At 34.4% G+C, this 24,182-nt stretch overlaps 1 protein-coding gene and 1 pseudogene across 1 annotated transcript; one reads left to right on the top strand and one right to left on the bottom strand.

Moving 5' to 3' along the window:
- The first annotated feature begins 1,704 nt into the window (after positions 1-1,704).
- Positions 1,705-2,554, top strand: LOC120138808 (annotated as a pseudogene).
- Positions 2,555-4,019: 1,465 nt separating this feature from the next.
- On the bottom strand, positions 4,020-22,380 carry LOC120138767 (alpha-glucosidase 2-like). The gene is given in 24 exon segments (XM_039154173.1): positions 4,020-4,348; positions 4,739-4,884; positions 5,997-6,170; positions 7,356-7,458; positions 8,103-8,258; positions 9,309-9,417; positions 9,509-9,702; positions 13,962-14,082; positions 14,180-14,267; positions 15,049-15,118; positions 15,239-15,359; positions 16,033-16,200; positions 17,567-17,752; positions 17,968-18,054; positions 18,131-18,273; positions 18,353-18,521; positions 19,210-19,305; positions 19,433-19,515; positions 20,081-20,110; positions 20,113-20,197; positions 20,279-20,416; positions 20,496-20,564; positions 20,731-21,022; positions 22,215-22,380. Coding segments are annotated over 24 exon segments (3,159 nt in total). The 5' UTR covers positions 22,352-22,380; the 3' UTR covers positions 4,020-4,154.
- Between the last annotated feature and the right edge of the window lie 1,802 nt (positions 22,381-24,182).

Genomic DNA, 24,182 nt, shown 5'->3' with positions numbered 1-24,182 from the left:
TCGTCTCTATTCTTTCTTTTTATTATTATTTTGAAGCACTTTAACTCCCAATATTCTATCTTGGGTCAAAATGGCTCATGGTCGAATAAAAATCGTTAGTTAACTAACGATTAATGTTTGTCGATAACTTGACAAGTCTTATGTGTCTTAAGTACCGACATGATACTACCATGTATACATAAGTGATGATGTAGCATATATCACATGTCTAAAGTGATGACATGTCACATGTCCCAAGTACTAATATGCCACTATTTTTTTTTTGAAATGACTAATATGACACTAATATGTTTAAAAGGATGATGTGACACATGTAATGTGTCTAAAATGACGATATGATATTACATTGTCAACAAAAAATATATTTTTTTAATTTATTAAATTAATATTATTTAATTTTATAATTAACTAATTTCATACATTGATCTCATGGAAAATATGTGAAATTTGAAAAATTGCATATAATGTGTTTTGAACTTGATTCTTTTTAGAAATCGCTAATTTAATTAAAAGTATAAAATATTCAAATTACAATTAAGATTTACAACTAAACACATAATAACAACATTTTCCTAAATACAAAAAAACTAGCCACTTAAGATCACACAATGATCGTAGAAGGAAAAAGCTAAAAAATCTAACCAAATAAATTTGAACAAAATGTAGATATGAACATATATGATTACATCGGTAAACAAATCGTAAAATAGGATGAAATATTGAAAGACGATTGGAAAACTGCAAATCAAAATCCAGCGACGTGAAAATACTATCTACGAACGTAAATATTCTAATCTAATCACTTAATCCATAACGCAGAAGCCTCACAAATCTGTTAGTCAAAACTGTCAACGGACTTTAAGGGCTAAGATGAATACCCTAAACAATTTCGAGGAATAAATTGATGTAAAAAAATGATATGGACAAAATTGATAAATTGGATTTACTACGGGGCTATAACCCTTAAGCCTTATTATTATTATTGTTAAAATATTAAAAATAATATATTCCATTAAAATAATAAATATTATTAATTATATTAGTTATGCATTAAAATAATATTATTATATTATTAAAAATATATTTTAAATACTAATAATTAATATTTTAAATTTTAGAATATTATCTTTATTATTTAATAATAATAGTTTTAAAAAATAAATAATAATAATATTGGCGGTTTTAGAGCAACGGCTAGTTTTTGTAAACGGATTCTATATATATGTAATGTAGCCGCTATTTCTTGAGAAATGTAAGATTCAAAGTTCGTATGAAGTATAATTTGTCAACGACATACTCTGTTCTCTCTGCCTGCGCCGAACCATGCACTCTATTCTCTCTCCCTTTGCCGGCGGCGACCTCCCTTTGCCGAACCATATACTCTATTATGTCTCTCCCCTGCCGTTCAGTTTATTTTCTCAGGTTTGTCTTCTTCTCTACTTTGTTCTTTAATTTTTCTGGGTTTCAATTTTGTTAATCAATCAATCAACAATCGAAGACATGCTGGGTTTCAATATAAATCTTTGGGTTTGATGTTAATAAGGATTGTTTCAGTTTCTTTCTTGTCTCAGAGCTTCATGATGATTATTCTGTTTGAATGCTTTGATAAAATAAACTTTCCTCTGATTTATTCACTCACACGCAGCATGTTTGTTTCTCTGTTTTGTTGTTGATAATAATAATAATATTCTTGTTATTGTACAGATGACAATCCCCGTGGAGAAACATTTGATTGTAAGACGGGTTTTCGCTCGAAATTTAGAGCGCGAGTTGATGATGATCAGGAGCGCAATTCCGAGTTATTCTTTCGTGTCTATTGACACGGAGTTCCCGGGGACAATTTATAAACCAGATAAATAAGTGATCCAAGATTCAAACCCTATCATCAACTATACTTACATGAAGTCTAACATTGACTCTCTCAACATCATCCACCTGGGGTTAACCCTTATGGACTCCGAGGGCAACTTGCCATATTTTAACACCCCTACTACACATGGGAGTTCAACTTCTGTGATTTCGACATCGATCGTGATCCTTTTGATGGAGATTCCATCCAGCTGCTTCAACACCAAGGGATTGATTTCGCAAAGAACAAAGTCGAAGGCATCCATTCGAGTGAATTCGCGAGAATGGTGAGCTATTCGGGACTGGTCTTCTACTTCAGACAGTAGACTTGGATCGGGTTTCACAGCGCATACGACTTTGGCTTCCTACTGAAGGCTCTTATATCCAAGGTCCCCTGCCACTCCATTTTCAGTCTTTCATGGATCTACTGGTTTATTTTTTCGGATATAAGATTTATGACCTCAAACAAACCTTCAGAGTGTTGGGTATGCCAGGCGGTTGAGAGAGAGTGGCAGGGATAATGGAGGTTGATCGTGTCACTGGTTTAAGCCATCAAGCCGGATCCGATAGTTTGCTGACCCTTTGTTGTTTTATGAAGCTCAAGAAGGGTGAGGATTTTCAAAGGAACACTGTTCTGCCACCTCTCGCTTTATACGGACTTGTCAAAACAATTGTATACGTAGTATTTTTCTTCAGCGATATGTAAAGGTTTAGATGCAACAGAGTGTTGCTGGCTAGCTTGAATCCTTTTGTTTTTCAATTCAGTCCATATGGATAGAACCGTGTTAATATAGTTTCAGATGAAATCTTTTTGGAGTTCTTTGTTTGTTTGTTTAGATTGCATGCTTTCACATTCTGCATGAACTTATACACTAGCATTATTTAGCATGATCTTTTTAAGGTTAGGTTTTCTGGGTTCATCTATCCCTATAGTCAAATGTCAAATGCTTAGCAGTGTTCCAATGGACCTCTTTGATAGTAGACTAGACAATTCATGCATTTTTACTGTATTTATCCTGAGGTTTCATAGCTGGGAAGAGAAGAACCTCATGTTCGAACAAAGATGCAAGAGATTATGAGAAGTCAATTATGGAATCTCAACAAGTCATCCATATGTCCAGTACGGCAACATAAACACTCATGGAGTTGATGTTGTTACAAAAGTCCATTAATCTAAAGACCAGGAAATATAATCATTCAAAAGTCCAACCAATTATAATCAACCATTCATATAATCATACAAAAGTCCAACCAATTATAGAATAAAGACCAGGAAATATTACACCAGTAGACATTCCCATGTAATCTATTAAGTTGTGATAGTTTCTGTTCTCTTTCTTTCACTTTTCATCTCAATCTAATTGAGACCAGTCCAGTTGGCAGATTAGGTACCATTGAGCTCAGTTCAGCACTTGGACCCTGGACTCCCGCAAATGGTATTCCCCTTCCCGATTCCATAAGCTATCAACCATTAAAATTTTCTACTTTTTTTCAGGTCTTATGAGCTTGAAATAATATTTCCCGTTTCATACATGGAGGCCATTGCTTGATAAAAGAAAAGAAGTCATCCTATTCAATTTTGCCAGTTTACAAGATGTGGAAACCCAAGTCGGATTATTTCTTTCGTTTCATACTTTTCTACTGACTACAACTATAAGCCATGATAATGCACTGCGTTATCGCTCTCTTTCTTTGTTGATTAGCTCATCAAAGTTGAGGATAACGATGCTTTTAGTCGCTATAGTTGCATCGTCAACTTTTTTAACTAAGCTGGATGGTCCAGTTGTCCCAACCCTATTTGGAAAGCATCTCTTATCCTGCTGGGTTCCAACCCTAAACCAAATCCAAATTGGAAGCGATGAGCATGATTTAGGGATTAGGATAATTTCTTTTGGAGAATTTAGGGATTTCATGAAAATTATAGTTTTTATGTTTGTTTTAAATGAAAGAAAATTAAGAATCAGATCATTGACATTGGATGATTTTTTTTACGAACATCGACAGTTCAACCTTAAAATAATAACAAAATAAGTAAAAATTAAAATAATAACGAAATAAGTAAAAAAGAATTTATAGTATTTTAAGAAGACTTGAAAGATGTTTGTACTTATTTCGTAATTTTATGCGACAACTAATAAAACCTTCTTTTACAACCAATTTGTCTTATATATAATTTATCTCATACTACTTTACAAGTATGAAGACTTGCATTAAAACATACAAAGTTGTGTCAAAAGAACTAAGACTTCCCTTAACACACTCTGCAACTCGACAATCAGAGCATAATCTAATGTCATACGACACGTTTATTGGATTTCCCTCACCTCATATTCATGAAAAACCTGAAGTGGTGACTGTGTTGAAACTGGACGATCTTCAGACCAGAGCTCCAAGTTTACTGTCCCTGTTCCCCAGTGGATGAGGCACTTATACACCTCACCAACATCAAATCGATTGATGAGCTCTAATCCAAGACATTTGTCGACGAGCTTCCATTCACCTGGATTGAAAAAACACATGGGATTTTACCATATTTTTTAAAAGAAGCAATCAAATGGAACATCATTGATTCCCAAATCATGCCAGATATCAATAAAATTGGTTAGTCAAGGAATATGATGAACACCAGCCATTGATTGAGATTCATCTCTTAACTTCTCACATTTTTTTCTCGTTATTTTTTATGCAAAGGTGGCAGCAGTCCCAGATAAGGGTATTAGGATTCGAATCTAAAAGCCTAGTAATACCGCCTTTTAAGGGGTGACTATAGGAACCGATTATGTTAAAGTCTCGAATTTATAATATCTTCCCCTTTAGCTAAAGGTAATTTTGCAATTCTATACTTATTAAGATCACAATCATGAAATTTGAAATGTGCATGTAGCATTACCACTAGGCAGAAGATTCCCCTGGTAAAACTTTTCTTCAGTTTCAGGCCAAACTTCCTGCTTAGTTCCATCAATGGAGGTAAATGCAACAAAAGTTTCTGTTGGGTGCAAGAGAGAGAAAGTTGGATGAGCTCTCAGGCAAACCAGCCTACAAAAGAAAACATTGATGACCATAAATGTTATATCATGAATTATGAAAGAAATTAACATACTACAGAATGGAAATAATGCTTCAACTCAGAGTACAATGGAAAATTTGACCAGCTAAAGATTGAAACGAGTAAAGATGTAAAATGGGCATGGAACAGTCAGATAAATTGTAAAATAACTCTTCATTTATTTCAATCGGTTTGAGTCAGTCCACTATTATCAAATGGAGTATTTGTTCTCTTATTTTCAACCTGTTCCATATGCCTTGGAATTATATTTCACATGCAACTGATCCAACCATAACCCATCTATCAACCAAAGTAATTCCTATTTTAGGTACATGGGAGGAAGATCAAATGGGAATTAGGATTCGAACCTTAGACCTTATCCCTTCTTAGGGGTCGATCGGAAGCACTACGGCAAGCCTTGGGTGATTTCTACCAGAATTAAATGAAGTTTCTTGTATGAACCGAATAACAACAGGTAAAGAAGTTCTATCTTAACTAGAGGTCATAGAATTGTACTGGGACCATACATGTAAAGCCAAATCACAACTGGGGAAAACATGGCCACTAATTGCAAAACATGAGAAGCAAGAAGCAACAAAAAAACATGAGCAATATTCATACAATTGAAAATAAGAGGAGAGATCCAACCAAATTATAAGGCCAGATCAAACCCTAGACTAAACAAATCATGCAGTTGCCTCTTCAAGTAAACTCTTCCTTTGCTAATTTCAGACCGGCTCCCTAAGTGTATGTCCTCTTCCCATCTCTAATTCCAACATATTACTAGTATGCAACAGTTACTTTATGAGTTTTCAGGAGTCTTTCAAAGCTTCACAATCTACATGTTAAAGCAATCTCAGTGTACGTATTACTTTGCTACCCACTTGTATTAAAAATATGTCCATCTATTTTTCACGTTCATCCCACCAAATTGATCGTTAACCAGATATTTCACCATGTGTATAAACGCAAATCCAATTCATCCACACATCATGTTTCTACCAATATTATCAGGAACTCTTAAATCAAACTAAATAATCAAGACATTTAAAGGGAAAAAAGGAGAAAATATGAACGTGAAAATAGAAGGGAAAAAAAAAACCTTGAAAATCCACCAGATCCAGCACCAACTTTGCGAGCTAAAATACTGGACTCAATGCGCAAAACCTTTGGTTTATCTTTGGGAATGACTATATGCCGTTGAAGAACCAAACCACCACCAACATCACCTTCTAACAGAACAGATTCCTCCTCTCCTGCATGCCCAAGATCTCTCCTACATGGAATGGATTTTTATCAATAAATATATGCGCAAAATAAGACTGCAACAATGGAGCCTAATATCTTCAGCTAATTCCTTTTCTTTATCTAATACTGCTTGCCAGAAAGAACTTCATAAACCAATGAAATAATAAAGTCTATAATGATGATTATTATTATTATTTTTTTGTGGGGAGGGAGGGGGGGAATACGTCTCAAGGATACCAGCAAGGAGTACTTCATACTAGAGTAGCAATAGCAGATGTGATCCATTAAAACGTATTTCATGTATTGCCTCACCACCATTTTCAATCATGTGTCAGAACTTTGAAACAGTGATTTTCACTTTCATTTTTGGACTCCTTAAAGAACTATATCAATTTGAACCAGTGATGAGCGATCGGAAGAAAGGAAACTAAATCTGATTTGAAAATTATAAATTGCTTCCTTAAAATTTGGACTCATTAACGAACTATATAAAATCGAACCAGTGATTTTCACTTTCAATTTTGGGTAAAATATTTACAATTATTAAGACACGGGAGAACTGATGAGCAATCAGAAGAAAGGGAATCTAAATTTGATTTAGGAACAATATGTAAATATGTTCTTACATCTTATATATAAGTGTTAAAGACTGGTAGGTTGAATCTTTGCATTGGTGTATATTGTAATTAATGTAGGATATTTGGTTACCTAGTATAGGATCTTTATACTTGTATATGTACACATAAGGTTGATGAATAAAATACAAGAGAACATTCTCTTCCTAATATTCTACAAGGAAGAATAAATGATCAAGACCAAGATAAGTCAACTTATGGCATAAATGACATATTAAGCAAGAAGGCCTTTTGTTTAGTTTTTAATTCGATGTAAACAGAAGAAAAGGACTAAAAACCAATGGCATCCCTTTGATCTTTTACTTATCAAACAAAAAGTTCACAATATTTATCAGCTTCAACATCTAATGATAAATTTTATATGAGAGGAAAAGATAATCCATGAATAATTAGAGAACAGAGCAACGAATCACCATCACTGGTTAAACCTATAGTTAAAATTGGTGCTAAACAACATATCAGATTCATCATCACAACCATCATATAATCAAAAGTGTTCTTATAAATTTACTTAGAAAATTTCATTTTGTAAGTCCTCATGACCAAACATGTTCTTAACTAGAAGTCCAGAAACTCACTGGATAACATTGTATTCCTCCGTACACCCAGCAGACCGATATTCCATACCACTATACTCTTCATAACCGTTAATCTCAACCCTGCTATGGAGCCATTGTCTTCCTGCATTAAACAGAGAAGATAATTAGTACAAGTGATAAACTTGCAAGTACGCACAGAGTAGTTCGAAATAAAAAATGTGACAGAACATCATTTATCTTAATATCTTAGGATTTCTTTGTACACTAACCCATTTTCTTCTTTTACTAGGACTCTCATTCCCTGTCAGAACCATAAAGAATAGAATTTTCTTTAACTAAAAATCAACTTTCCCCATTATTTCTTCATACCAAAGCAAAAGGTAGTTGGTGTCACGTGTTCATTGATAAAACTATTGAGTATATATGAAGTCAACAGAAAGGTCAAAGATAAGTGGAGCTAGATTTATTTTATACATTTTCTGTGGTTCAGTGAGACTACCTATAAGAAGAGGGATTCATCTCAATTCCTCACCAGATCCCCCATCTGAGGATCCAAGATGACTAAGACTACCTAAATATATGTTCTTGGCATCATAAATGATGCCAAAAATCTAACCACAAAGGTTTCTGGAACCACAATATGCATTGACAATTATATGCAAATTGCAGATGAAGTACCATATGTACCGAGAACCACAGAACCAGACTGAGGACTATGTTGATAGATTCAAGTACACAAACATTTCCAACTAATTGATACTTAAATCTTGGGATACATTGCAATACCTGTAGGAAGGTGAACCATGGAAATAATTCTACCCCCAATCCAGGGTACTATTTTTAGTGACCAATCACCGTTTTCCAGTTCAATTGGAGTTCTTGAAAGTTCTCCTCCCTTGTGCCCAGAAACTTCTTCTAGATCAGGAATATTCTTAATACTTTCTGCAAATCAGAATTCACAAGTTAAAAATAAAAAAGTAAGAAAAGAACAAACACAACATCATCAAATAATATTAAAAATATATATAAGGAAATTTTTTGATAACATCAAATCTTTTTGTCCACAGCAGGCTGTCAAGTTAATGCAAGTTTTCATATGTTTATGGTAAAAGTTTTAGCAATAGAACTCAGCAGGGATGGACCAAGGGGTGGGGGCAGTCAACCCCTGAAATTTTCATATTCTCCTATATTTTAGATTTTTTCTGTGTATTTTCTATTGATAATCAGTTTTCGCCCCCCCCCCCCAAAAAAAAGCTTTTTTTATAAGTTCGCTTCCCCCTAAAATTTTATAAGTTCGCCCCTTCATAAAATCCTGCGCTCGTCCTTGAAATTCAGGATGGCAGGGCAATGCACATTCAATTCCCCTAAATCATTTATAAAACGAAACTCATACAAATAATCAGAAAGTAACCTCAAACCGAAGATTTGTGAAATGTGTCTTAGAATTGACAGGGTTACGCAACTTCATACTAACATGAAACTAGCAAGTGCATATTTGAAATAAACACATTCAAATCAACACAAAAAAGATGTACAGATAATCATCAGATTTAAATTGACTCATTTATCAATCATGTGTTGGATATTAACTCATTTTATCAATCAAATAATGACTTTATGCATTAGGAATGAAACATGATGGGGAAAGTTCAAAAAATATTAACAAAATATGGAGATCTGCAAAAATGAAATGAATTAAACAGGATACATCTGCATTCACCTAACATGAAAAAATATACTCATTGAATAGATTAAATCAAGCATACTATGACACATATTCCATAAATGTATAACATTAAGAAAGTTGTTAATTAAAATGATTGTCTTCAGGTTATCAGGAAAAAAAAATCTAGGGCCAAACTTCCAAGCCTCTTATCATAAGACAACAGCCATCATAAATAATAAGAGTCAATGAAATTTAAATGGTTTCTTATATATGTGTGTTTGTCTAGAAATGAATTGAGAATGGTGACTTTGAAGAGACAAATTTACCTAAATGCAATCTATGATGCTCTTTGCTAGAGGATATCAGCTTAGAGACCTCGATTTCAGAAGGCATTTCTATTTGCAGATCCTCCCCATCTGTTCCCCATGCGTCAAGCTGTTTAAAAACAGATGGATAAAATTCTTATGCTGCATGCTCCTAATTTATTTTAATGCAATTTTCAGGTTCTTTGGAAACTAAGACATACCATTGCACCTTCACCAAGCAACAGTTGAACATGTAGGTGACGGTTTGGTCTATTCCACAATCCTTCAGTCTTAGATACTTTGATGGTGACAACTGATGATTCAAGTTCCGCAACATAGTGAGTCAAAAGATATTCACCTTCAGTAAACCCATATCCATCACCATCATCTTCAAAAAGAACGCCTTTTGCTTTCCCTGCAATAGAAAAGACTTAGCTTTAAAAAGTGCTTATATCATAAGATCCCAAAAGAATTGAAAATCCACTGAGACTTTTATGCAGCATAAAAGCCCCATCGCTAGAGAATTATTCAGCACGAATCTTTAGGGAATGAACAATCATAAAAATTTCTTCAACTTATTTTACTTTCACCATGGAGTTGATTGATATGGAATTATGGATATGTGTCCAACATATACATTCCAGTTTTTACTAAGTTTTTCCTGGTATTTTGAGGGAGCAGACTTCCACAATGTCTATAGGATATCACTAGACAGGTAATTCTCAAAAGATAGTGTCGAGAATATATAAATTAAATATTAGATAGGATCAGTTTTAATTAGATAGAATCAATTTTTATTCTATTAGTTATTAGATAGAATCATTTTTAATTAGATAGAATCATTTTTATTCTGTTGCTAATTTTATGCATCTTTTTATGTAAAGTTGTTATATTGTAAACTCTATTTAAGTCAGCCATATTCAGCAGAAATAAATACGATTTATTCAGAACAAGTTTTTCCGTCTTTATGGTATCAGAGCCAAAGTGAGTATGGATGTCACGTTTTTTGAAAAACAATCTTTTTTTTGACAAAAACTCTCTTTCGGGAGAGAATGACTCTGAAATGAGTTTTTGGGAACAAACATCCTTGCCAAAATCGGTTGTAAATAGCTCAGTGGAACCAATTCATATTTCCGTAACTAATCCTAGGATTTCACAACCTATAAATTCACAACCTCGTGAGACTCAGGTAGAAACCAACTTGGAACCACCTACTGAACTTCGTGTTTATTCTAGACGGATGACTCGACCAAGTAATGTTCCACCGGCCCCCAAGGTATGCTAACCATCGGACTCGACTATGGTCCAAGGTACGACTTCTCTTTCTCCTATTTCTTCTCCAAATTTAGAGCCTTCTACAGAATTCTTTGAACCCATAGCCTTGCGCAAAGGTGTTAGATCATGTACCACAAAACATCCAATATCCAATTTCTTATCTTATAATAAACTCTCTCCAGATTTCAAAGCTTTTTCCACCAGGATTATGGATGATGCACTACCTAAGTCGATACATGAAGCTCTAGAAGTTCCGAGATGGAGAGAGGCAGTTTTTGAGGAGTTAAAGGCCCTGAAGAAGAATGACACGTGGGATCTAACTCCTTTACCTGAGGGGAAACGATCTGTAGGCAGCAAGTGGGTGTTCACCATCAAATACCATGCAGATGGCTCGATCGAGAGATACAAGGCAAGACTCGTAGCACGAGGCTTCACTCAGACATACGGCCTTGACTACGAGGAGACCTTCGCACCTGTGGCCAAACTAAACACCGTACGTGTTCTACTCTCACTAGCCTCCAATCTGGATTGGACTCTCAGACAGTTTGATGTGAAGAATGCGTTCCTAAACGGTGAGCTAGAAGAAGAGGTGTTTATGGAAGTTCCTCCAGGCTTTTATGAATTGAAGAAGGATGGCAGGGTCTGCAAGCTAAAGAAAACCATTTATGGATTGAAACAATCTCCGAGAGCCTGGTTCGAGAGATTCACGAGAGCTGTGAAACAACATGGTTACACTCAGGCCCAGTCTGATCATACTATGTTCTACAAACACAATAATGGTAAAATTGCTATTTTAATTGTGTATGTAGATGACATTGTTATGACAGGAGATGACATAGTAGAGTTGGAGTCGTTGAAGAACTTCTTATCCAACCAGTTTGAAGTCAAGGATCTAGGACAACTCAAATATTTCCTTGGAATGGAGGTGGCTAGATCCTCAAAAGGTATAATTATCTCGCAAAGGAAATATGTCCTCGATATCTTGAAAGAGACCAGATTACTTGGATGTAAACCAGTGGCGACTCCTATTGATCCGAATCAAAAACTCGAAAAAGAAGATGGTGCTGAGCCTGTGGACAAGAATCGGTATCAGAAGCTGGTGGGGAAACTGATTTATTTGGCTCATACGAGACCAGATATTGCATTTGCTGTGAGCTTGGTTAGTCAGTTTATGCATTGTCCCTCAGAAAAACACTCCAAGGCTATTTACCGGATTCTTCATTACTTGAAAGGGAGTCCTGGTAAAGGAATCATGTTTTCGAAGAATGGAAGTCGAAGAGTGGAGATCTTCATTGATGCTGATTGGGGCAGAAGTTCTACAGACAGAAGATCTACTACCGGTTATTGCTCCTTTATCTGGGGCAACTTAGTTACTTGGAGGAGCAAGAAGCAACCAGTTGTCTCTAGAAGCAGTGCGGAAGCCGAGTTCAGAGCCATGGCTCAAGGAGTATGTGAGTTGTTATGGCTTAGGAGGATCTTGGAGGAGCTGAAGGTTGAAGGAGATAAACCGATGAAGTTGTATTGCGACAACAAATCGGCAATCAGTATTGCTCAGAATCCTGTACAGCATGACAGGACCAAACATGTCGAAATAGATCGACATTTCATCAAGGAGAGGCTGGAAAATGGCGATATCTGCATACTGTTTGTTCCATCATCAGAGCAGCTCGCCGATGTTCTCACCAAGGGACTGTTTACTACGATGTTCGAAGGATTTCTGTCCAAGCTGGGAATGATCGATATCTATTCTCCAGCTTGAAGAGGGGTGTCGAGAATATCTAAATTAAATATTAGATAGGATCAGTTTTAATTAGATAGAATCAATTTTTATTCTATTAGTTATTAGATAGGATCATTTTTAATTAGATAGAATCATTTTTATTCTGTTGCTAATTTTATGCATCTTTTTATGTAAAGTTGTTACATTGTAAACTCTATTTAAGTCGGCCATATTCAGCAGAAATAAATACGTTTTATTCAGAACAAGTTTTTCCGTCTTTAGATAGGAACTCAAACCAACATACCTTGGAAGTCCACAATCCTTCCCCAAGAGAATTTACAATTAACTATAAGATGAAGTGGCTTGATGTGTCTTATTAGGAAACTTTTCATTGTTATGGTAAAAAAGTTTCAAAGTTTGAGGCCCTCATTAACAAACAATAAGGATGAAGGCTCTTTCTGTATCATTTCTTCTCCAATCACCCATCACATTTGTTTTTCTCTTGTTCGGTGGTGTGGTCTGTTTGGAATAAATTTCTCAAATTTTGGAAGATTCAAACTGCTTTCCATTATAGTGCTAAAAGTTTTATCTTGGCTTGGGATGCTTTGAAGATTTATTCTCCGATTTGGTCTCTCATTCCAGGGGTTGTTATTTGGACTACTTGGAAATTGAGGAACTCAATTGTTTTTGAAGGAGGGAAGTTGGATAAGGTTGAATTCTTTTTCTTAGCAAGGTTTAGGCTTGTTTCATGGTTCCTAGCGAAGAATAAAGGGGTGTATATTCTTAAAGACTCTCTTATTTCAGACCCCTCCTTAGGGGACGCTTGTTCCATCCATTCTAATATGATTGTGTCTACTATTCCTTGGCATCCTCCTCCTATGGGTTTTGTAAAAATTAATGTTGATGCAGCTACGACTAAGGATTGGAAGAAGAGCGGTTTAGGAGGAGTTTTAAAAGATTTCTCTGGATCTACATTAGGGTCTTTCAAGGAGCCTGCTGGTCCGGGGCCTCCAACTTTTATGGAGTTAAAAGCTATTCAAAAGGGGCTACTATTCTATGTTGATTTTCGAGAGAGGATACAAGACCGGTTGATTATTGAAAGTGACAGTAAGATGGCAGTGGATTGGCTTAAGGGGGTTGAATAATGTCCTGATGTTTATGCTTATTTGGTTAGAGACATTGTTCACTGTCTTAATGTGTTCGAAGTTGTGTTTAGATGGGTAAATAGGACAGCCAATATAGAGGCTGATGCCTTAGCTAAAGAAGGAATTGGTTGATTAAATGTTGATGTATATGGGTCACAAGGTTGCCTTGTGTTTACCTGCATGTGTTTAGTGCACTTATAGGGATGTATCTTATGTATATTATTGTTATGTTCAATAAAATCCTAAAGCACTCTTTTCCTCCTTCCGCTGATTAAGGAGCTTACCTACAAGCACCTTTAATCAAAAAGGAGGTTTTTAACGAGGCCTGAAATTCTTATAAAAAAAAGACTTATATAATTTTGTATGAAATCAAGGATGACTCTTTTAAACCCCAATATGGCACAATGCAAGAAAAACACAAGATGATACAGAAAAGTGTATGCATATGTCAAGATTCATAATATGATCAGAGATGGTGGAAGTAAGTTAACCAAAAAAATACTAGAATAAATATATCAAATTACTTAAAAGTACCATGCTCGTCTAATGCGACAATTAGTGTTAAATCATCCAATCTGTTAGATTCATCAACATGCTGATGAGGAGGACCTGAAGGTATAATATATCCACCTTGCAAATATAAAGTTGGTAAATCCTGAAATATCCAAGAAAGAACAAGTAAAACAGACATCTGCAATTGGAAAGGCTAGATGCTCAAGAAAGTAGGAAGCTAGTTGTCTTGCAAATTATACCGGATGTGAATCATTGAAGTCAAAGCTTAACCAAATTCCTTTAGGCAACATGGGCTTCAATTTATCAGACCCGAGATCTGGCATTATGCTAATAGCAAATATAAATTGTCAGAAAACATGTAAAACAAGGTAAAATATAAAAGATAGAATATCCTAAAACTGATCACTTATGGGTACTAAAATTTAGCAAATTTTTATGTTCATAAGTAACAAGTTAAACTAGAAGAATCGGTTTCAATTTGCTAGTTCACCTGTTAAGAGCATCTTGCAATAAAATTCAAGATGAAACAAATATCACATAATAAGGGATGAAATTTATGCTTGATGTCAATTCTAAGTTAAAGATATGTTACAATCTATTGCAAAAGGGAAAATGGTCTGAATTATGACTCTTGAGGTAGCATAGTTCAAAAAATTTGATTTGTTTCGTGCCATTTTCAAATCATGATATCATGTTGTTCCTGGAATTGATAGTGGACAAATCCTTCTAGCTGTGATTGTTTTGCAAACAATTGCACTTCATTTGCCTAATGATTTCCTTAAAGGAAAAAAGGGTTTCACAATAGTTGGATGACAAAAAAGAGAAGTTATGCTTCTACCGCAGCTATGTACAGCCCATGGTTAGACAATTTTCCAATTAGTTGCTCATTAATTACAGTTCCAAACAAGACATAAGCTTTAGCATATTGTTCATTAGAAAACACTGAAAAAGTCTTCCAAACAAAGAATAGTTTCAGTAAGTCGCCTTGTCAATCCCAAATAGAAAAGTGCACAATGATAAAATAAAATAAAAATACATGAAGCAACACAAATCATGCAAAAATGCAACTATCCTGTAGCATTCATCTTTGAAGGGAGAGATATTGAACCTTGAATGGACTAAAAGTGGGCCCAAAAGGAAACAACTCTCCAGCGTCCTCAAATTGGGATCTTCTGGATCTGCAAACGGTCATCAGAAGTTGCGATGAAAAAATCAATACATCAAGATCGTTTATCAAAAACATTAGTATAATTCTAGCAAGGTACATATAATTGAGAAAATCAAGTAGAGAGACCCACCAGCAAAAAATGCAGGAGTTGCCACAGGAGTACCTCTAGTATGAGCCATATAAAAAAGAGTGTATATATGTGGTATGAGGCGATAGCGCCTTTTTAATGCAAGACGACACACTTCTTCGCACTACATAACAGAACTGAAATTAGTTCCAGCACCGATTGAGAACCAAATGGAGTATTCAGTCTAAAACTAGAAAATTAAGAATAGTTCAACAAGGGAAAGGAAATAGAACTAATCATACAAATTAACGTGAAAAATATTTCAGGTACTTAAGCCTATTTATACTCTTTTTTGCTTATTTCCTAGAAATAAGTATTTGGAAACCAAACAGAAAACTCTCAAATTTAACTTAAAATATAACTCATTAATATGGGGAAAGCCAAAGTAAGATCCTTGAACCAAAATTTGAAAATCTCTGGCAAACCATTAAATTAAAAATAACTTTGAAATATAAAACTCGAGAAAACAGAAATATCAAAACCATTAACAATTCCCACTCAATCTCCTGAATCAGCTCCTCATAATTGGACATCCAAATTAACCCTTGGGCATTAGCACACCTCCTAAACACCTTTGGATGCTACTGTAACATACTCCATCAAAAGTTTCATGTAGCAATTTACATGTCTTTAAAAACCTAAGTTATTTCCACTCGTGTATTCTTTTTTATGATGAGACGAATGTAACCTACAATTGTAAATCTATCACATTTTTCTTCTTTTCCCTCAACTAGTTAGATCTTATTTTTCTCGGTTCAGTTTCTTCCATTATAACCAGACATAAGGATTATACATACCTCTTCACCAAATGACCATGGCTCATGGTCAACGGTGCCCGTCTCTGAGTGCCCACGACAGAATGGAAACATAGCACCAAAACCCATCCACCGGCCAAAAAGTTTGGGTGTAGCATTTCCCGCAAATCCACCAATATCAGGTCCTGATAGTGGCTGACCACTGAGGGCCTATAAACAGTATAACATTTAAAACAAAGCAGTAAATTATTGAGCACATAAATCTGCAATCATTTATTTTCCAATTAAAACATAAAGATGAATAACTTAATCAGTCAAGTGGTCAATCAACCAAAGAAAACGCTGCCACGGGTGTCTGTGCATTCTGCCTCTTGATTGTGTTTAATAAAATGGTCTTAAGGAATTTTGAATAAAATTTATAATCCAGTAAAAGGTAAGAAATTGTAATTCACTCATCATTGTTCCAACGAAAATACCCATTATAAGAGAAAATGGTCTCCCCATGTAAGAATTTTCTACCGCCAAAGTGACTATATAAAATAATCTTTCTCCTATAGAGAGGCCATGCTCACATACAACGCACAGAAGAGAACAGTACCACATCAATGCTACGTCTAGTCGTCCATTAATGTGCACTATAGTCTCTTGGCTAGAAGAAAGTTATCAAGGAATGTGCTTAGTGACATACAGTAAAAGTGCATTAAACCCTTTTGGGCAAGGTGCATGGGATTAGGCGGACGCCTAGTATGCTTAGGCATACTTTTTTATAATGCAATAAGTGCAAAAGAATCCCGTCTCTTTTAAGTTCTCTTTATTGAAAATTTTCTCATTAGCTTTACCTTTACTAGTAAGAAAGGGGACTATATCAGTTATAAAAAAACCTCTACTTCTCAATATTTGAGTATTCGATAACAAACATGGGAACATAAGAAAATGATGCATATTGCCCAACAAAAGAAAATGAAAATTTTGCATGTTTTGTAGATAAATTGGAACACTACTATACATTTTATGCTTATATACACAAGCACAAATGTAGACACACATACAAACACATACATCTATATATTTCACCTTCCTTCACTCAGGTAATCACCTTTTTCCGCCTTGCACCTCAGGCAATATAAGGATTATAGCGCTTAGAGTGCACCTTGCACCCTTGACAACACTGGCTATAAATAGACAAATAATTTACCTTCCACACTGTCACTAATACAACACAGGCTTCACTTCCACACAATACAACCTGAGCCTTAAATTTTCCATATACGAGTTAAAGAAGGTTATACAGTTGAAAACTAAGAGAAAGACATACTTACAGAAAGAAATAGAGCAAGTCAATACAGCAACTAAGCATCAAACAACAGTAAAATTTCAAAACTGACCTATCAATTTAATTAACATAGACATAAACATGCATGTTTACAGTATTAAGTTCAGCTTCACCATATAAGACAAAGAAAAGAAAACGGAAAGGTAAACGAAACACATGGTTAAAAAACAGGAAGTAGTAAAAATAGTTTCATTAGCCCATTCTATGCATCAAACAAACAACATGATATTCAAATTTTCTTACCAATTGAAGCATCATGGAGATGGACATTTGAAGGTGCTCCCAATTTGAAAGGTTATCTCCGGTCCATGTTGCAGCATACCTTTGACTCCCAATAAATCCAGCTCTCGTAAGAACAAAAGGACGTTTTTTTCTATTAGCTAATCCCATCCCTTCATAAGTTGATCTTGCCATTAGCATGCCATAGACCTAACATAGTAACCGATACCAAGAATAAGGCTTAAAATCATCAATGCAATCAATTATTCGTTTCATATTACTTGAAGTGCAAATCTGTTCATCAGTACAACCACAAAGTTTCTTGTCCATAATACTAATGAAAGCATGCACAATATATACTGCCCATGGTTAGATGCAATTGCAATGTGAATAAATTCAATAAAGACAAGGTTAGGGAACACTACATTGTGATAATGTGAATGACTCTGACAACCGCCAAGTTCACCATCACCCCTATGAATATTGCTCTCAGGCATTGTTTTTGTTACAGTCTGTCAGGAGTAAAGTGAGAACAATTCCTCGTGGAAGAAAAGAAGAAGAAAGCATACAGAGAGGTTTCGGTATCACCTTAAAAACAGCTGGCTCATTCATATCATTCCATATACCATCAACACCATTAGAAATGAAATCTTTAACTAAATTTGCCCACCAAGCACGAGCTTTTGACTGTGTAAAATCAGGGAAAACACAAGGTCCGGGCCAAACATCCCCTTAAAAGAAAGGAAAAACCTTTTCAGAGCTAAGAAAAACAAGAATTAAGCTTAAATGTGAATTTGTAAAGGAAAATACCAACAAAAGGCATCCCATCTGCTTTCTGTATCCAAACATCATGCTTGGACCCACTATCATAAACAAAGTAACCTTCTTCATATTTAATCCCAGGGTCGAGCATCCAAATTGCCTTGAAACCAGTATCATGGAGATCTTTCACCAAAGACTTTGGATCTGGGAAACGCTCCTGAAGGAAATCATGATCATTTAATTTCTATACAGCAATGATATTGAAGTTTCATTGTATGATAGTTTAGTTATAGTTGTTGCTACTACTTGACAGCCTCAGAACATGGAGGATAATTTAGTGGACAACAGCTGACAAAATTAGAGTACACAATTGTTGAACAGGATTGCTATTTCCAAACATTTAGTTTACACTAAAACGGAAGAATTGTAACTTCCACAGTTCCATTCTATTGCAGATATTTGTTGAACCTCTTCAACTTTAGATTATCATAGGAGTTCTAAGATAGTTATCTAGTTTTTTATATAGTATCTTCCCATAAGAAATGTTAATCCTACAGGTTATAGAATTAGAAACTCTAATTACATAAAATAATCAAATGTAAAGCCATCGGTAATATATTCAAAGAGGCATCCAACTAATTTTCTGCTTTCTGGTGCAATCAAAATGAAATCCATGTATTTACGTCTATTAAACGGATATTCTTCTTGTTACACAAAATTTTTGAACTACTCCATGGAGAACCTATCTTTGGTGATCAAATGACAAGTCAATCGATCCTTGTTCACATCTAATCACAAGTTATTCATGATCATAGACAAAACCCGACAAATCTCCATGTAGGCTTATCTGAAAAAGTTAGGAAAACCTCATTAAAGTCCATAAAATCATCTGAAAAAGAGCATGCCTTGTCAAAGGTGAAACAACGAAATCCATCCATGTAATCGATGTCCATCCATATCACGTCACAAGGTATACCCTTCTCTCGAAACTTTCTCGAAATCTGTAAATGTTGATTAGGGGTCAGGTTTTATCATTATCAACAATGAAAGCATTCTTATAGAAATGAGGAGTTTATACAAAGAAAAGGGAGAAGAGAATTTCAGCAACTTAAATAACTAAGAACTAACCTCAAGAACTATCTCCGCAGAGTTATAGCTCCAACGGCATTGGTGATAGCCTAATGACCACTTTGGAGGCATAAAAACAGTTCCTGCACAGAAAAGTTTAAATTAATAAGAATGAACCACTGACGAGAAGATAATATTTAAATGATGACTTTATAAAAAATAAAATAAAAAAGGAAAGAAAGGGTGCTATGCATATCAACCTTATCATCAAATTGGTAGTTCCTAACTCAGAATGGCACCTGACCTATAAACCCTTTGTCACTGTTAATTTTACTGAAAAGGTTCATGTATAAAACATTTCACATTATTTGCTTGAACAAAATTCGTATGAACTAAAAAATTCACCTGCCTGCCCAAATAGAAAATATGTGCTTCTATGCTTTATTACCCTAGTTAACCTAAATACTTCCAATGGCAGATTCTCAAAATAAGATACAAGCTTTAAAATGAGAGCAAAAGGACCAGAATGGTGCTAATAATCCCCTTTACAAAGTACGACTTGCCAAACACATAAAAAGTAAGACAACCATACTGTATGAGTGATAGGTAGAGTAGGATGAAACAAGAACAATAAATGGTTGTTGTTGCAAAATGAACTCCAAAATATGTGGACTTAATGGGTAAAATCGAAGTTGGTTAGGAAATTACCAATTGCATGAGATAAAGATACCAAACATCAGTGGGTGAAGGGAATGGACCAAAAGTAATGACAGGAAATGAGAACGCTGCAATAAACTGAATTCTACATCCCATCCTCAGATCAATCTGCTAGAGAACAAGTTTGTCTGACAGTTAACGGGACATATAAATCTAGAATAGAGTTTTATAGGTTTTCATTCATTACACCTCACAGCGCTTTGTCGTGTCAGCTAGAATCCCCAATGCCTCTCCATTTGGAAGAACAGTCAGAACCCAAGGATGTGATTGATACAAGGATGTAGTTTCAGGACCATAACCCCAGGCATCCGTGTTCCATGTAAAAACCTACAAGTCTTAATTTTCATTTACAATAAAAGAGGAGGAAAATATGCTTCATGGCAGCCATGTTGTAAAAACAACTCACTCTTTTTCCTGTTCGCTCTAACTGCCCACTAACTTCTCCAGTTCCATAAAATGAGGTACCAGCAGGAAGCTTAAAAAGAAGCAAGTTCACCAGATCAGTTAACAAATAAAGTGAACTAGAGACTTGAACTCTATAAGAAAAATACACCATCAAATTGAAAACAGAATATGCTGAAAAATAAATGCACAATGGTTTGCAGAGGCAAAATATTCTAAAACGCAAAGCAGTAATAGACCTCGAGTTTGACAATCTGCTGTCCTAGACGACACACGAAGGAAGGGATATACAAAGGAGCCTTGTTGCTCATAATTGGTACATCCCTGCTTTTGCTATTTATAAATGAAAGACTTGGAAACACTGCATCTCTATCATTTTCAGAGCAGTCAAACCGGAAAACTCCATCCTCCAAGATGGGCTGAAAAATCATTTTCCCCGCAGTGGAGTCTGATGTTGCTACTTTTACTTCAGAATCAGCCATGTTAGATACTCGTTTTCTCCCTGTAAGCTTCTTGCTATAACTCTTCTTTCTGCATTCCAAACTCTTTATTAGAAGAAGCTGAAACAATATAACATATCGCTTTATAAAGAAGCCAAGAAAAGAATAATGCTAGAAGAGTGGCATTAACACTACATGCGCACTCAGACTTTCACATCGACACACAAATATAATTGCAGAATCTTTCTATAATCAAATCTCTGCAGTCATAAAAAAAGCCTGAATACATCCTAAGATAAACAAACAATCCAGGAAAAACTCAAAAAATATCAATCGTCACAGATATAGTGGTTTTCTGAGCAGCAGTTACTGAAACATACCCTTTAAGATCGATGAGACTGTATGGAAAGGAATAAAATCAAAGGTGCAACTGAGGAATGTTGTGAAAGTTAAAGCAACAGAGCTTTAAGATTGAAGTGATCCGGTTATTTTTGTACTTAAGTTAACCGTCTCAGGAGAGAGAAGCATCTAGTTTATTTTGTTTTCTGTGAATAATAGTCCCTTTTTCATCATCATCTTCCTCGTTGATGATGTGACGTAAGTATTGCATCCCATTTTTCATTTTCGACAAACCATAAAACCAGAAGCAAGACCGAATATGATCGAGAGAAGCAAACAATCAAATAAACTAGATTTAAAGCAAAAAAAAATCAACCAATAATTTTGCAAAAAACAGTAAAACCAGAAGCAAAACTGAATATGATCGAGAGAAGCAGACAATCAAATAAACTAAATTTAAATAAAAAAAATAACCAACCAATAATTTTGCAACAAACAGTAAAACCAGAAGCAAGACTGAATATGATCGAGAGAAGCAGATAATCAAATAAACTAAATTTAAAGAAGAAGAAAAAAAGAATAACGAACCAATAATTTTGCAACAAACATTAAAACCAGAAGCAAGACTGAATATGATCTAGAGAAACAGACAATCAAATAAACTAAATTTAAAAAGAAAAGAAAAGAAAAAAGAACAACCAACTAATAATTTTGCAACAAATAGTAAATCCAGAAACAAGACTGATATGATCAATTGAAACAAAGAAGCAAACAAACTAAATTTACAGCAAGACAATTAGAATCAACTCAAAACCCTGAATCCGAAATCCACATTCCAATCTCTATTCAAAATCAAATAAAAAGCGAATTTGGATAATGCTCCCCCAGCAAATTGAAGAACAGTGTACAAGAAGGAGAAACGTGAAAGCAGATACCAAACAAACCTGAAGAAAAACTTGGTTGTTGATGACGATGATGGTGGAGAGGAATTAGAGTGAGTAAATACGCAGCGACAAAACGATAATTTCAAGGCTCCTTCCACCCTATCACTGTTGCTAAGGGCCACTGTGGACATTTCCATTTAACTGCAATAAAAATCTGCAAACTGCAAAGCACCACTATCACCAACAGCAGAAAAAACAATAATAAATAAATAATTTCTGTTCGGAAATAATCCACATGGCTACCCGCCAAACTCAATTACTCTGGCCTAAACATATCTTTCGTACTTTGGACCTTTTCAAATCTGCTCCGAATTTAAATTCTTATTTAATTTAGGCTTAAACTAAAATAAATCCTTAAATTATGTATTTTTTACTTTAATTCTATAAATTATTTTATATAAGCCCCAAAATTATGTTCTTAAATCATTATTTTTATCAAAACAAGTATTTAATTTTATGTGACATGCCAACTTCATATTAGCTAGGGAAAAATTCTGATAGAAAAAACGACGACTTAGAATAATTACATATAATAATTTAAAGATTTATTTTGATCAGAAAATAATTTTAGGACTTGAAGCAAAAGGGCATAATTTAGAGGTTTATTTTTACATTTATGAATTGTTATGTATATTTATTTACGCGCATGTCTATTGTGATTAGAACACTATATATTAAATTATATTTTGAGGTATTTTATTATTAGAATTTTATAGGGTATCTACACCTTATGTTTATACACAATTTATATTGGGAAAATAATACAGAATTCTCTCATTAATCTCTTACTCTTCTAATTGTTTCATTTTTTTTATTTCATAACACGTTATTAACACGATTTGCTCAGAAGCAACAACTTATTTACATCGAATATCAAATTCATTATCCACAATTCTTCATTCAAGATCTTAAATGATAAAGATCGTATTTTCAACCATGTCAATACACCACAATCTTTGTAACACCCTCAACCCGTACCCGACCCGAATACGAGTCCAGGATGTCACATTGAAAATATATTAAATGTGCATCGGTACACCTTGGATGTGCATCGATGCACATTGCCCATAAATGTCATTTTAGCACGAAAATCTCTTCATAATATTCTCAACACTTTATGTTTCCCCTCTTTTTATATTCCTAACTTGCATACACTTACTTAAACTAATTATTATCTATTCAATACCTTTAAAACTTAGAAATCAAATCTTCCACATAGATTTCAAGAATCTCCTTTAAATTCCAGCATGTTTTAAATCTAATTCTGACCCTTCATATCCTTTAATTCTAGTAATGACAAGTAAAATTTAGTCTTAAAATCTAATTAATACATTCCTGTCAATATTTCACTTATTCACCTCTTTTCTTTAATCCTTCCTAACTCCATCATCTATTGATTTTAAGATAATCTAAGCTTTCCTTAAGCTTAATTATCATCTAATGATCAATAAGCAACCTTAAATTCGTCAAGAATTTGATCAACAAGAAAACTCACCTTTAGCTTGACTTCACGGTGGAGAAGAAGAATGAAGAATAAGAGAAATCTAGAAACTTTGGTCTTCCCCACTAACTTCCACGTGGTATAAAATATCCTCAACTAATATTTAATTATTTCCCTTATTAAAAGACTTATTTACCCCTTTAGTTCCTCCTTCTTTGCTAATTGCTCCTACACAAAACATTTAAATCAATTCTTTGAACTTTTAATTTATCCAATTTGATTACTGAATTTTTAAATCTCACAATTTGACCACTAACCCGGTATGGAGGATGTTACAATCTTAATATAATATATTTTTATATAAATTAGCACATTATATATCTTTGTCTAAATATCGATAATATATATTTTTTGGTTTGATTGTATGATAAATTTTGATTGAAATTTTATATAGTTGTCGAATAATATGACAATTGATTATTAATCGTATATTTACTTTCTATTGATCAATTAAAAACTTAAAATTA

The sequence above is a fragment of the Hibiscus syriacus genome, unplaced genomic scaffold (genome assembly GCF_006381635.1).
Source record: "Hibiscus syriacus cultivar Baekdansim isolate YM2019G1 unplaced genomic scaffold, ASM638163v2 tig00110705_pilon, whole genome shotgun sequence".
Classification (NCBI taxonomy): Eukaryota; Viridiplantae; Streptophyta; class Magnoliopsida; order Malvales; family Malvaceae; genus Hibiscus; species Hibiscus syriacus.
This window is presented reverse-complemented; position numbering and strand designations above follow the sequence as displayed.